The sequence below is a fragment of the Oncorhynchus kisutch genome, linkage group LG10 (genome assembly GCF_002021735.2).
Source record: "Oncorhynchus kisutch isolate 150728-3 linkage group LG10, Okis_V2, whole genome shotgun sequence".
Lineage (NCBI taxonomy): Eukaryota > Metazoa > Chordata > Actinopteri > Salmoniformes > Salmonidae > Oncorhynchus > Oncorhynchus kisutch.
In genome coordinates, this window is record NC_034183.2 from 26,762,776 (window position 1) to 26,774,838 (window position 12,063).

General features: G+C 43.3%; 1 protein-coding gene across 1 annotated transcript in view; it reads left to right on the top strand.

Moving 5' to 3' along the window:
- Positions 1-2,534: 2,534 nt before the first annotated feature.
- The window catches only part of LOC109897972 (cytochrome P450 2J2), a 31,713-nt gene continuing 22,184 nt past the window's right edge, over positions 2,535-12,063 (top strand). The window contains exons 1-2 of the mRNA XM_020492675.2: positions 2,535-3,017; positions 3,271-3,433. Of these exons, the coding sequence (XP_020348264.1) occupies positions 2,835-3,017; positions 3,271-3,433 (346 nt within the window). The 5' untranslated portion in view covers positions 2,535-2,834. The remainder of the gene's footprint in view (positions 3,018-3,270; positions 3,434-12,063) is intronic.

The window sequence follows — 12,063 nt, forward strand, 5'->3', positions numbered from 1 at the left end:
ATGACAAATCTTTTCAGTCTCCTGAGGGGGAATAGGTGTTGTTGTGCCCTCTTCGACTGTCATGGTGTGTTTGGATCATGATAGTTAGTTGGTGATGTGGACAACAAGGAACGTGAAGCGCTCAACCTGCTCCACTATAACCCCGGCGATGAGAATGGGGGTGTGCTCGGCCCTCCTTTTCCTGTAGTCCATGATCATCTCCTTTGTCTTGATCACGTTGAGGGAGAGGTTATAATCCTGGCACCACACCGCCAGGTCTCTGACCTCCTCCGTATAGGCTGTCAGCAGACACTTTTATTCAGAGCAACTTACAGTCAATGCATTCAACTAAGGTATCGTTGAAGTCGGAAGTTTACATAGACCTTAGCCAAATACATTAAACTCATGTTTTCACAATTCCGGACATCATAGTAAAAATTCCCTGTCTTAGGTCAGTTAGGATCACCACTTCATTTTAAGAATGTGAAATGTCAGAATAATAGTAGAGAGAATGATTTATTTCAGCTTTTATTTATTTCATCACATTCCCAGTGGGTCAGATGTTTACATACACTCAATTAGTATTTGGTAGCATTGCCTTTAAATTGTTTAACTTGGGTCAAACTTTTCGGGTAGCCTTCCACAAGCATCCCACAATAAGTTGGTTGAATTTTGGCCCATTCCTCCTGACGGAGCTGGTGTAACTGAGTCAGGTTTGTAGGCCTCCTTGCTCCCACACGCTTTTTCAGTTCTGACCACAAATTTTCTATGGGATTTAGGTCAGGGCTTTGTCATGGCCACTCCAATACCTTGACTTTGTTGTACTTACGCCATTTTGCCACAACGTTGGAAGTATGCTTGGCGTCATTGTTCATTTGGAAGACCCATTTGCGACCAAGCTTTAACTTCCTGACTGATGCCTTGAGATGGTGCTTCAATATATCCACATAATTTTCCTCCCTCATGATGCCATCTATTGTGTGAAGTGCACCAGTCCCTCCTGCAGCAAAGCACCCCCACATCATAATGCTGCCACCCCCGTGCTTCAAGGTTGGGATTGTGTTCTTCAGCTTGCAAGCCTTTTTCTCCTTTTTGTTTCATCAGACCAGAGGACATTTCTCCATGAAGTACAATCTTTGTCCCCATGTGCATTTGCAAACCGTAGGCTGGCTTTTTTATGGTGGTTTTGGAGCAGTGGCTTCTTCCTTGCTGAGCGACCTTTCAGGTTATGTCGATATTGGACTCGTTTTACTGTGGATATAGATACTTTTATACCTATTTCCTCCAGCATCTTCACAAGGTCCTTTGCTGTTGTTCTGGGATTGATTTGCACTTTTCGCCCCAAAGTATGTTCATCTCTAGGAGACAGAACGGTATTGTAAGGGTTTTCCTCCTCCTCTTCGTCTGAGGAAGAGAAGCGAGAAGGATCGGAGGACCAATGCGCTGCATGGTAAATGTCCATGGTTGTTTATTTAAGAAAACATAAACTGAACACTATGAATTCAAAAACAATAAACGTGAAATGAATGAAAACCGAAACAGTACCGTGTGGTGAAAAACACAGATACGGAAACAAACACCCACAAACAAACAGTGAAACCCAGGCTACCTAAGTATGATTCTCAATCAGAGACAACTAACGACACCTGCCTCTGATTGAGAACCATATTAGGCCGAAACATAGAAATCCCAAAATCATAGAAAAACAAACATAGACTGCCCACCCCAACTCACGCCCTGACCATACTAAATAACGACAAAACAAAGGAAATAAAGGTCAGAACGTGACAGGTATGACGACTGCGTGGTCCCATGGTGTTTATACTTGCGTACTATTGTTTGTACAGATGAACGGGGTACTTTCAGGCTTTTGGAAATTGCTCCCAAGGATGAACCAGACTTGTGGAGGTCTACAATTGTTTTCTGAGGTCTTGGCTGATATCTTTTGATTTTCCCATGATGTCAAGCAAAGAGACACTGAAGGTATGCCTTGAAATACATCCACAGGTACACCTCCAATTTACTCAAATGATGTCAAATAGTCTATCAGAAGCTTCTAAAGCCATGACATAGTTTTCTGGAATTTTCCAAGCTGTTTAAAGGCACAGTCAACTTAGTGTATGTAAACATCTGACCCACTAGAATTGTGATACAGTGAATTATAAGTGAAATAATCTGTCTGTAAACAATTGTTGGACAAATTACTTGTGTCATGCACAAAGTAGATGTCCTAACCGACTTGCCAAACCTATAGTTTGTTAACAAGAAATTTGTCGAGTGGTTGAAAAACAAGTTTTAATGACTCCAACCTAAGTGTGTGTAAACTTCCGACTTCAACTGTATATAAACACCAACATTCCACAGTAATACCAAAAACAAATAAATGTTACTGAGAATGTTATTGTAGTTAAACTTGTCTGTTGGTTTATTCTGTAGATAGCCTTCTTGTAAAAAGATCACTGCTAGTTTTACAGCTTCTGAAAATATTTACAAAAGTGCATGTTAGGGAGAAAGTTCGTGCTCCCTCTCCTGAGTGTCTGGTATTCCTTTGTTTTTCTCATAAACTCTGAATGGTTCCCCATTACAGAACAACACTACTCCTGAGACCACAAGTTAATGGTCGAGCAGCCTCGTTTTCCTCCTTGTCACTGACTCTTATAGTTACTACTGCCAAGGATAGGCTTGGTAGTGGAGAGGCTGCTAAGAGAAAGAGAGACAGAAAGAGGAGGGCTTCAGAGAGAGAAAGACAGAAACGGAGAGAAAGAGAGAGGCTACTGAGAGAGAAAGACTGAGAGAGAGTATCACAGAGAGCATTTCAACCTGTCTTAGAGACTGCAAAAACAGCTGTTCTCACCATGATTCTGCTGGCGGCATTGGACTGTTTCGATGTGAAGGGCTGGCTGGTGTTTATCTTTGTGTTTCTCTTGGTGGTGGACATCGTCAGAAACAGAATTCCAACTAACTTCCCCCCTGGACCCTGGTCTGTTCCTTTCCTGGGTAATATCTTCACAGGGCTCGACTTCAAGACCATTGACAAGGTCAGAAAAATACTCATATAATCATTGCTAATATTAATCAGAAATATTTGATTACTAATGACTTAAATTACCAATACTATATCTTTACTAGTGCAGTGAAATAATTGACACAGATTTGACTTGCATGTGGCGTGTTTTACACAGGGCACCATTGAAAAATAACTGTGGTCTCAATTGGGATTCTCTAAATAAAGGTTAAATATTTTATAAAAATGTAATAAATGTGTCACAACCATTCCTTCCTTCCCTGTAGATGGCTGAGGACTATGGTCCAGTGTTCAGCCTGCGTCGAGGCAGTGACAGGGTAGTGTTTATCTCAGGGTATAAGATGGTGAAGGAAGCTCTGGTCAACCAACTGGACAGTTTCTATGACCGGCCCATTGTCCCTCTGTTTCATGTCACCTTCAAAGGCATTGGTGAGTGAGTGGCACACTATTCCCTACATAGTGCACCACTTCTGACCAGGCCAGGCTCCAGTGAGAATGTACTCCTGTTGCTTTTTTGGAAAGGATAAACATGTTAGATATGAAAATTCTGCATTATGTACATTACCAGTCAAAAGTTTGGATACACCTACTCATTCAAGTTTTTTTTTTTTTTTACTATTTTCTACATTGTATAATAATAGTGAACACATCAAACTATGAAATAACACATATGGAATCATGTAGTAGCCAGAAAAGTGTTAATCAAAATATGTTTTAGATTCTTCAAAGTAGTCACCCTTTGACTTGATGAAAGCTTTTCACACTCTTGGCATTCTCTCAACCAGCTTCATGAGTAATGCTTTTTCAACAGTCTTGAAGGAGTTCCCACATATGCTAAGGACTTGTTGGCTGCTTTTCCTTCGCTCTACGGTCCAACAGTTATACTGTTAGCATTGAGGTGGTGTGCCCTAGTAGGCAGACCACTGTGTGCCGCTCACCCTGCACTATCAGCTCCAATATAAATAACATGAGTAAGTCTACTTCTGATAAGCTTCCCAGTAAAGCATTAAAAACAACCAAGCAAACCAGAAAAGTGCTCAAAATAACCCATGTTAACATGTGCAGCCTGAGAAACTAGGTCCATGAAGTATATAACTTGCTTGTAACAGATGACATTCATATTCTGATCTCTGAAACTTACTTAGATAATACCTTTGATGATACTGTGGTAGCAATACATGGTTATAACGTCTACCGAAAAGACAGACATGCCAACGGGGGCGGTGTTGCGGTCTATATTCAGAACCACATTCCTGTAAAGTTTAGAGATGATCTCATGTTAAATACTGTTGAAGTAATATGGCTACAGGTTCATCTGCCTCACCTTAAGCCTATTCTTGTGGGAAGTTGCTATAGACCACCAAGTGCCAACAGTCAGTAACTGGTGTGGTGGTTAATTTCTTTACTATCAAATGAGGAGAGACAAACTTATCACAAAAGTCAGAGTTATACTTCAACTAAATCTTTAATAGTGAGAGCTTTGCAATAGCGATGGCTGGTCGACGAATCACCATCTCTGATGATCCGTTGAGAGCACCGAGACAAAAGAACAAAGGTCTTTTATAGCCAAGATACACCCCTTTCAACCTACATGATGAACAACAGATATATAGAATGGGTCACAAGGTTAATATCTGTATGAAAGATACCTATAATACATAGCAGACAGTATCTGCTGTGTCAACAGTTTTCATTGTATAGACCAGTGTCTGGCCCTCCGACTCCAAACTGGAACCATCTCTCCCTGGTACGGTATAAACAGAAAACATTACCCATGCTCTGGAATGCTCTTTAGGTTTTATCACCCAAACGACATCGTAAATCTCCTGTCAGTGTTATCTCCCAGAGGCCCATCCTCAGTAGAACACACACAATAGTTAAGAATACTCTATTCTGTTGAAATAAAACAACCATTTGATGCAATAAAAGTATTAGAACATAATCTTGCACTTTTGCCACCATACTGGATAACATGCGTGAAATGCTTGATAATGTAAATGATATCAACAGAGCTATATTTTCTGGGGGATTTAAATATTGACTGACTCTCATCAAGCTTCCCACTCAATTTTTTTAAAACTGTAACCAGTGGCTGCAACTTGGTTCAGGTTGTCAGTCAACCTACCAGAGTATTTACAAACAGCACAGGAATGAAATCATCAACATGTATTGATCACATCTTTACTAAATGCTGCAGAAATGTGCTTTAAAGCAGTATCCAAATCCATAGGATGTAGTGATCACAATATAGTAGTCATATCTAGGAAAACCAAAGTTCCAAAGGCTGGGCCTAATATAGTGTATAAGAGGTCATACAATACGTTTTGTAGGGATTCGTATGTTGATGATGTAAATAATATTTGCTGGTCTGTGGGGTGTAATGAGGGCAACTAGATGCTAAACTTGACACATTTATGAAATTGCTCATTCCAGTTACTAATAAGCACGCGCCCATTAAGAAAATTACTGTAAAACCTGTTAAATCCCCTTGGATTGATGAGGAATTGAAAAATGGTGTGGTTTAGAGCAGTGGTTCCCAAACATTTTATAGTCCCGTACCCCTTCAAACATTCAACCTCCAGCTGCGTACCCCCTCTAGCACCAGGGTCAGCGCACTCTCAAATGTTGTTTTTTGCCATCATTGTAAGCCTGTCACACATACACTATAAGATACACTCATTCTTATGTTTAAAAATGTGAGTTTTTGTCACAACCCGGCTTGTGGGAAGTGACAAAGAGCTCTTATAGGACCAGGGCACAAATAATAATGTAATAATAATCAATCATTTTGCTCTTTATTTAGCCATCTTACATATAAAACTTTATTTGTTCATCAAAAATGGTGAATAACTCACCACAGGTTAATGAGGGTGTGCTTGAAAGGATGCACATAACTCTGCAATGTTGGGTTGTATTGGAGAGAATCTAAGTCTTAAATAATTTTCCACACACAGTCTGTGCCTGTATTTAGTTTTCATGCTAGTCAGGGCCGAGAATCCACTCTCACATAGGTACGTGGTTGCAAAGGGCATCAGTGTCTTAACAGCGTGATTTGCCAAGGCAGGATACTCTGAGCGCAGCACAATCCAGAAATCTGGAAGTGGTTTCTGATTAAATAACATTTTCACAGAACCGCTTGTTGCAATTTCGATCAGGCTCTCTTGTTCAGATATCGGTAAGTCGACTGGAGGCAGGGCATGAAAGATATAACGAATCCAGTTGTTTGTATAATTCGTTTCGGGAAAGTACTTGAGTAACTCACTCAGGTGCTTCGCTATATCACATTTGACATTGTCCGTAAGCTTGAGTTAATTTGCACACAAATGGAAAGACCTGTGTATTTCCTTGTTAATGCAGACAGAGAAGAGCTCCAACTTCTTAATCATAGCCTCAATTTTGTTCCGCACATGGAATATAGTTGCGGAGAGTCCCTGTAATCCTAGATTCAGATCATTCAGGCGAGAAAAAACATCACCCAGATAGGCCAGTCGTGTGAGAAACTCATCATCATGCAAGCTGTCAGACAAGTGGAAATTATGGTCTTTAAAGAAAAAAAACATGTCAATACTTTTCCCCTTGATAACCAGCGCACTTCTGTGTGTTGTAAAAGCATTACATGGTCGCTGCCTATATCGTTGCATAGTGCAGAAAATAAACAAGAGTTCAGGGGCCCTGCTTTAACAAAATGAACCATTTTAACTGTGGTGTCCAAAATGTCTTTCAAGCTGTCAGGCATTCCTTTGGCAGCAAGAGCCTCTCGGTGGATGCTGCAGTGTACCCAAGTGACGTTGGGAGCAACTGCTTGCACGAGCGTTACCACTCCACTATGTCTCCCTGTCATGACTTTTGCGCCATCAGTACAGATACCAACACATCTTGACCACCAAAGTCCATTTGATGTCACAAAGCTGTCCAGTACTTTAAAAAAATATACTCTCCTGTTGTCCTGGTTTCCAGAAGACGATGTCTTTCTTAATTGACCCCCCATAAAGGTAACAGACATATACCAGGAGCTGTGCCAGGCCCACCACGTCTGTTGACTCATCCAGCTTTATTGCATAAGATTCACTGGCTTGTATGCGAAGCAGTAATTGTTTCAAAACATCTCCTGCCATGTCACTGATGCGTCGTGAAACAGTGTTGTTTGATGAAGGCATTGTCTGTAAAGTTTTTGGGGCTTTTTCCCCCAGCATTGTCCCAGCCATATCCACGGTAGCAGGAAGAATTAAGCCCTCCACAATAGTTTGGGGCATGCATGTCCTAGCCACTCAGTTGCTCACCATATAAGATGCTTCTAGCCCCTTCTTATGAATGGTATCTGTTGCTTTTATACATGTCTTACTACTCAACAGTCATCTTAATTCTTGCTCAAAAAACTCCTGTGGCTTATTTTTCAAATGGGCATGTTTTGTTTCTAAATGTCTGCGCAAGAGTGAGGGTTTCATTGAGTTGTGAGATAGTACTCTTGCACCTTTAACACACTGTGGCTGGGGAAAGCACTACTCCCAATATACAGTGGGGAGAACAAGTATTTGATACACTGCTGATTTTGCATGTTTTCCTACTTACAAAGCATGTAGAGGTCTGTAATTTTTAGCATAGGTACACTTCAACTGTGACAGACGTAATCTAAAACAAAAATTAATTACTTAAAAATCATACAATGTGATTTTCTGGATTTTTGTTTTAAATTCCGTCTGTCACAGTTGAAGTGTACCTATGATAAAAATGACAGATCTCTACATGCTTTGTAAGTAGGAAAACATGCAAAATCGGCAGTGTATCAAATACTTGTTCTCCCCACTGTATATTGGGAGTAGTGCTTTCCCCAGCCACAGTGTGTTAAAGGTGCAAGAGTACTATCTCACAACTCGATGAAACCCTCACTCTTGCGCAGACATTTAGAAACAAAACATGCCCATTTGAAAAATAAGCCACAGGAGTTTTTTGAGCAAGGTATGACATGCCAGCAACAAACGCTAACACTACACATCCAAGTATATCTGACCAAATTATGAAAGACAAGAATTGTACTTTTGAATTCCGTAAAGTCCGTTTCAAAGAGGTGAAAAAATTATTGTTGCCTATCAATAATGACAAGCCACCGGGGTCAATCTGGATGTAAAATTATTATTAATATTGCCACTCTTATTTGCCACATCTTCAATTTAAGCCTACTAGAAAGTGTGTGCCCTCAGGCATGGAGGGAAGCTAGTCATTCCGCTACCTAAGAATAGTAAAGCACCCTTTACTAGCTCAAATAGCCAACCAATCAGCCTGTTACCAACCCTTAGTAAACTTCTGGAAAACAAATTGTTTGACCAGATGCAATGCTATTTCACAGTAAACAAATTGACAGACTTTCAGCATGCTTATAGGGAAGGACACTCAACAAAGCACAGCACTTACACAAATGACTGATGATTGTCTGAAAGAAATTGATGATAAAATTATTGTGGGGGCTGTCTTGCTAGACTTCAGTGCAGCTTTTGACATTATCGATCATAGTCTACTGCCTAAAAAAATGTATGTTTTATGGCTTTACACCCCCTGTTCTAATGTGGATAAATGGTTACTTGTCTAACAGGACAAAGAGGGTGTTACGGCTTTCTTCCGTCGAAGGAGAGTCAGACCAAAATGCAGCGTGGTTAGTTCGATACATGTTTAATGAAAACGAAACCACGAACAATACAAAAACAACAAACGGAAAAATGTGAAAACCTATACAGCCTGTCTTTTTTTTTTTTTTTTATAATATACATCTTTAATGAAGATGAACACAAACAATACAAAAACAACAACCGGACAGTGAAAACCTATACAGCCTATTTTTTTAAATATTTTTTATAAAAAATAATTTATTATCTTCAATACCATTCATTCTTTACAACTCATAATTTTCATACATACTCAAATAATGGTATTTTAATTTAACTAATTTAACTAAACATAAACCCCAAACAAAACCTCAGGGGAGCATCTTCCCTCCCGTCACCCTACAAAATACCTTTCCCTATCTCCCCATCCCTAATCTATCCCCTTACAAATCTAAATGACACCCAGCCCTAAACCCCCCTTCCACCTCTCCCGAGCAGCATGCTGCCCCCACTTCCTCTCCTCCCTCTTCATCCTCCCCCTCAAATCTCCTTCCACCCTCCTCACTATCCCTTCCACCCCCCAATCTCTCCCTGTCTTCACCATGTTCTGCCTGGCTTCCCACAGCCCCCGTTTAAAGAGACTCATGAGAAGCCAGAGCAGAAACCTGTCCCTATCCGTCCCTCTCGCTCTCCCTACACCTCTCTCTAACCTGGCCCACGTCAATACAAAATCCCCCCTTACCAAACCTAACAACACCCGTGCCCTAGACCATACTACTCCGGCAAAGGCACAGTCCCAAAAGACATGGCGCACAGTCTCCTCCCTGCCACAAGAGGATCTTGGACAGGTGGGGGATTGCACCAAACTATACCGGTACATGATGGAACGTACCGGCAAGCACCTATGGAGGCTCAACCAATTCAGGTCCTTGAGCCTGTTGTCCAGACCCCGCGTCTGCACTCCCTCCCAGACCACTTCCGAGATGCCCACTACAGGCACCGGACTCCCTGCCTTTCTGGCCTCCTCGTACAGGTGCCTGTGATCTAAACCTACTCGGGCAACTTCAACCTCAGGGTGCGCACGCAGCCACTTGGCCGCATGACCAAAGTGCCACGGCAGCTGTTCTGCCCGAGGACCCATGTTAGACCACACCATTATGCTTCTCACCTGATATGAGAAGAACACCCGCAGGAGGTAACCGGATGGGTGTATCACTGGATGAGCAAGCTCCGTTAACAAGAAAGAAACAAAAATTGTGTCCAGCTTGAGGGGGAAATGTGGTACCCCCCTACCTCCCTCCCCGATGGGACAGATCATGCGCGCCCTGGCGACCCACTCGCACCTGCCACTCCACATGAACTGAAACACAAGCCTCACTAGAGGCCTCCTCAGACAAGCCGGCAATGGGTAGATGTACGCCAAATACAAAAGAGACGGCAACACATCCACCTTTAGGACCAGGACTTTGCCCATAAAAGACAAATACCTAGCCTTCCACATTGCTAGCTTCCTCTGTACCACTGCGATACGCATGTTCCAGTTCAGCGTCGCTGAGCCGGAGGTCTCAAAATGGACCCCGAGAATCCTCAGGGCCCCCTCACAGAGAGATAACCCCCCGGGCACATCCGTTCTACCGCGCCATCTACCGAAAAACTTGACGGAAGACTTTGCATGGTTCAGAACCGCTCCCGACGCTCGGGTGAAATCCCCAAAGATGGCAAGGGACCTTGTCAGGCACGAGTCCTTGCACAGCAGCAAGGAAGTGTCGTCGGCGTACTGCGTCATCTTAACACGCAGCCCACCACTTCCAGGGATCAACAAGCCTTCCACCCCTGTGTCTGCCCTAATGGCAGCCCCCAGAGGTTCCATGTACAGAACGAAGAGGAGAGCCGAGAGTGGGCACCCCTGCCTGACCCCAGACGAGAGGTCAAAAACGTCACCCAAGTGACTATTTACACTAACTCGGCACCCCGCTCCGACATATAATGTACGAATCCATCCTATGAACTTCTCCCCAAATCCTAATCGACCTAACACTCTGAATAAAAAGGATCTATTCACGCGATCAAAGGCTTTCGCCTGATCTAGCGCTGCTACCATTAAAGGCAGGCCCCTATCTTCAACCCAAGCGATGGAGTCCCTGATTAACTGTAGGTTCCATCTAATAGAGCGGCCCTCTACCCCGCACGTCTGATCCTCATGAACGACGTAGGGAAGGGCTGTGCGCAACCGGTCTGCTAAAACCTTTGCAAGTAGCTTGTAATCTACGCACAGCATGGTCAATGGCCGCCAGTTGCCAAGGTCTGTTACTTCCCCCTTCTTATATAAAAGTGACAGCACACCAACAGCCATTGATCCCCCCGGGACCCCCGTCTCAAGGATGGCCTTCAAGACTTCGAGGACCACTGGTCCAAGTATACCCCAAAACTTGAGATAAAACTCAGCCGGCAGCCCATCCATCCCAGGCACCTTCCCTTTTCCCATCCTCCTAAGAGCGCTCTCAACCTCTTCTAGTGAAATCTGGGCCTCCATCACTTCTCTAATGTCCTCCGGCAACCGCCTGGACAAGTGTTCTAAAAACACATTTCCCTGCTCTACATCTATTTCCCTTTCCTTAAATAAACCTTGGAAATGATCAGTTGTCACCCTGACCATATCCTCTGGTTCTCTAACTATACTACCATTTTCTTCCCTAATGCCATGCATTACCTTCCTACTCTGTCTGGCCCTAACCGACTTAAAGAACATAGCGGAACAAGTCTCATTGTGTTCTAGAAAGCCACTATGCGCACGCTCCAGGAAAGCTCGAGCCTTCCGCTCCTGCAACTCCCTGAGCTGCGCCTTTAGGGTAGCGGATCTCTCCCAGTCAAACGACCCGCCGAGGTTGCCTGCCTCATACTCGAGTTCAATTAACCTTTGGATACGATCCACCTCCCTCCTCTCCTCCCTTTTTTTCCTCTTGCAATACCCTATTATAAAAGCCCTAATCCTCACCTTAACTAATTCCCACCACTCTAACACCCCCTCGCACATGGACCGGAGGCCTTCAAGCCTCCAAAAGAAATCATAAAACCTGTCAACAAAAGCCTGCTCCTCCAGCACATCCCGATCTAACTTCCAGTACCCCCTACCAAAGAGGCAGACTGGAGACCCCACCTGCAGGAGCACCCCGTCGTGATCCGAAAAGAAAACAGGCAACAGCCGCCCAGACAACTTACCCAAAGACCTGGGTACAAAAATATAGTCGAGCCTCCGCTCAACCCCCCTGGAGTTGCGCCATGTAGGACCGGCCATTTTCGGAGTAGTGTGCAGACCACCATCAACCAGACCATGGCAAGCCATTAGCCTGGTAATGGCGCCTGCACTGCTATCCCCCCCTATTCCTAAATCTGTATTAAAATCCCCCCCTATCACTAATTTCCTATTTGTGACACACAGGGGCGTCAGACAGTCCACCATCT